Raw genomic sequence first — 3,933 nt, forward strand, 5'->3', positions numbered from 1 at the left:
GCCATGTAAACACGAACCTCAGTGGCAGAGCTAAAGCTCATCTGAGATCTTGCATAGGCTGCTGTTTACCATAATCAGGATATTTTTTTACAAACCTTGGCGATACTTTCTTTGTTCTCGATTCGGAAGAAACTTGTCTCTTATGAACATCTGTGTGCAGTTGCAGGTGGAACTCCAAAAAACAGAGAATATTCAGAAAAATATTAAATCCACTTTTTGTATTGAGCGATAAATATCGCTTTCATATGTGTAGATCTTTCTTTTGGTCGCACTGTGGGAAGTGCTGTCATTAAGGCTACTTCTACAAGCGGCCGCAGCCGCTTCGCATAGAAACGACTAGTTACTGCAACGGTGTTGGGAAATGTGAGATGTGCACAGCTAAAATGCCGAGGACTGTGCAAAAGGTGGATTTAATATTTTTTTTGTCGAATTTTCTCTAGTTTTTGGAGTATGCTACCTGTAACTGCACACAGACATTCATAAGAGACACATTTCTTCCTAGGTTAGGGGTCTATAATTGTAAAATAAATGTGTTTGATTGAATAACTAGCCTAATCTAACTATCGTGGTCATACATCTGGACTCTTCATCATCATCATCAACACTTTGAATTACTAAGGAATATTCCTATAGCAACTGGTTGCTAGGGGAAACGAGACACTAGCATTATCCTCTTGTTGTGAGACTGAGAGGGAGGATTGGAGAAGTGCACGAGGAGGGGTGGGAAGCAGAGAAGACGGAGCATGGTTGAAATTCCACCAAATGGATAAGAAGAGGCAGACAAAGTTTGACACATTTATGTTTTCAGTGGTTGACCGACACGAATGAACGAGTAAACCTTGTTTTAGCCTAGTGAAGTATCACAAATTAATACCTCAGTATTAATTATCCACTGCACGGAATCTCCATGAGGGCACAAGTCTGCATGACGATTTTCGCGTAAAGAGAGGCAGCGCGGGAGAGCTGACTTGTCGCCTGGCAGGTATGTTCTGCTATTTTGAATAAAGCTAGCCATACAGCTAATATAAGTTTTAGGCTATTATTAATTTCGTATAGCTAACTAAATAAATGAAGCTATCTAACAGCAATGCTGTTGTGGGCTTACACATGTAATAATTACAACCAGGAGCCTATAATGGAGGAAGTCAGCTTTTCAGTCAGTCCTATCATTTATATTGAAAATAGGTTATTATAACACAAGGTAAACACACATTTACAATAATTGTTAGGTCTATGTTATTAGCCAAAAATTTACTGATACAAGCACAGAAACATTCATAGCCAGAGGCAACCTAGGCTACACTGCAATTAACACTATACTTATTATACACGCTATGTTCTACAGTGCTGATTCTAAGAACAGGGTTAATTCCCATAAAGTATTAGTATCTCTGTCTCTATCACATACATGCATGGCCAAGGAAGATAGGTTGCATAAACAGATACAAATATAGAGCGATAATGCGCAAGGGGGACAGGGGAAGAGAATAAACAGTGAGAGGGAAAGAATTGGTGAGTACGCTCTGTCCTGCAAATGCCAGAGCACATCAGCGCCGGAGCTACATCTAGTTTGATGTAAGGAAGTAGTAAATAATAATAATAATAATATGCCATTTAGCAGACGCTTTTATCCAAAGCGACTTACAGTCATGCGTGCATAAATTTTTTGTGTATGGGTGGTCCCGGGGATCGAACCCACTACCTTAGCGTTACAAGCGCGGACCACATACTCGATTGCCTATCCAGGGGCCTTGTATGTGATCAGACCTGTTGAAGGTGGGGTTCGTGTGTGAATGTGAGTATGAAAGTGTGAGTATGTATAGCTGTAAGTATGAGAACGTATCAGTGTAAACTAGGGGTGTAACGATTCGTTTTAACAACGATTCGATTTGTATCACGATTCGTGGTTGTCGATACGATTCAAGGACGATATTGGTTCATTTAGAACGATACGATCCGAAACGATTCAGTGACTTGAAATCGATTCAGTAACCTTTTAGCCAAAAATTCAACCAGTGTGACTGAAATAAATACCTGGATACTGGACAGTGCAGGTGAAGTTTCCTAGATTCCTGTTTCTTGTAATGGAATCAGCAATCAATTAATTATGAATATAAATAAACAAGTAAACAACAATGAATGGCAAATGCATTCACATTTTATTTGAATAAAGTGCAAACAACACTTTAGGTTGAATTAACAGGAAGTTAAAATTGTCTGATCTCATTTTCAATATTCAATACATTTTCAATAAAAGTACAGTAAGTGCAACCAACATTTCAACAGTAGGTTTACCTGCAACTTCTGCTTTAGTTTTTCAACATAAAAATATTACAATATTAATATCAAAAATAAAGTGCAACCAACATCTCTTCAGGTTGAATTAACAGTAGGTTTACCTGCTACTTCTGCTTTTGTTTTTCAACATAAAAATATTACAATATTAATATCAAAAATAAAGTGCAACCAACATCTCTTCAGGTTGAATAAAGAGTAGGTTTACCTGCTACTTCTGCTTTTGTTTTTCAACATTACAATACAAATACAGTATTAATATCAAAAATAAAGTGCAACCAACATTTCTTCAGGTTGAATGAGCAGTGGATGAACCTGCTACTACTCTCATTTTAATAAACAAACAATATTCAACAAAAGATCAAGTGTAACCTACTAGGCTACTCTTCAATGACTACAGATTTTTTTTCAAAAATATCAACTGATCAACATGATCTGGCTGCAGAACACTTCTCTGTGCGTTCACTATGTCGCCAGCAGTACTAAAAACTCGTTCTGCTGGCACACTGGTGCCTGGAATGCACAGGTACCGTTTAGCAAGGGTGGAAAGTACAGGTAGCTCTTTCTCCTGAGATCTCCACCACTTCATCGCATTTTCAGTCAAAGGCAACGCATCTTTTGCTCGGTACTTTAACACCTCTGCTCTGGCTGTCTCGCTTGTGGATTTTCTTTCTCTTTGGGTGAAGGGATCGCCAAACAGCGCATCTAAGGCTTTCTTCTTACAAGGAGGTGACTCATTTGGAGCTACAATATAAGAAATATATTTCAAAATATAGTCATGTTTCTCATTAATACAAAACAACAACAATCTTTTATTGGTATCACATGAAACATACCTGTGGTCTCTTCATTGAATCCTGACAGCTTTGTGCTTGAGCTTCCCTCGTCTTCCTCCTGATTTCCCATTGCTTGCATCTATTGATGTAAGAATGTGTGAACTGTTCAAATTTCTGCTCTGTAATACTGCACACATAAATTTAGAGGAAGATAAAGAACAGATGAGATTTGAGAGAGGACAAATGAAAGGGGAGAAGAGAAAAGAGCAGAGGAAAGAGGAGAGAAGAGTTACCTGGTGGGACACTTCTGCCTCAAAAACCAGTTTTGTGTAGACCTGTTCTCTGTCCTCTTTTTCCAGGTAGGGCAGTTCTTTAAATCGCGGGTCCAACGCTGATGCTGTTTAAAGAACAAGAATATTGCATTCATTGCATTATTAAATTAAGTTGACCTGAAATTGCAAGTGATGACCACCTCCTCAAACACAAAATAATCAGAAGATTAAACTTTAGTATGTTTAAAAGAAATGTGGCACAGTGATGATGTAAAGCCACCATGAACTAAGAATTGTATTGCAGATATCTTGTTTACTTTTCCATATGAAAAAACAACTCAAATTCAAACTTGAAAACGCAAAGGTGTGGCATTTTACAAATTAATACAGTCTAATAACCTAAAATATTAACCAAGTTGATTTTAATTAAGACTCCAAATTAATTACCTATGTTGAGAGCATCTTGGGTGCCTCTGTAGCGTGTGGAGAGGTCACTGGCCATCACCCTCTTAATCTCTGCAACCAGGGTTGAGTCGTCTTCGCATGGCTGTAGGTGTTTCAGCAGTTTTGCTTGAAGAGGAGCAATTACA

General features: G+C 38.2%; 1 protein-coding gene across 1 annotated transcript; it reads right to left on the reverse strand.

Annotated features, from left to right (window-relative positions):
- Positions 1-643: 643 nt before the first annotated feature.
- LOC311108402 (uncharacterized protein) lies at positions 644-3,921 on the reverse strand (the record flags this gene model as incomplete). Its single annotated transcript, XM_084151030.1, has 5 exons — positions 3,791-3,921; positions 3,365-3,468; positions 3,132-3,210; positions 2,849-3,039; positions 644-685 (listed from the first exon to the last, which is right to left on the reverse strand). Exons 1-5 carry the CDS (start codon positions 3,843-3,845, stop codon positions 644-646), a joined length of 471 nt encoding a protein of 156 aa, XP_084007156.1. The 5' UTR covers positions 3,846-3,921.
- Between the last annotated feature and the right edge of the window lie 12 nt (positions 3,922-3,933).

This window comes from Coregonus lavaretus, assembly GCF_964263955.1.
Source record: "Coregonus lavaretus genome assembly, chromosome: 33".
Classification (NCBI taxonomy): Eukaryota; Metazoa; Chordata; class Actinopteri; order Salmoniformes; family Salmonidae; genus Coregonus; species Coregonus lavaretus.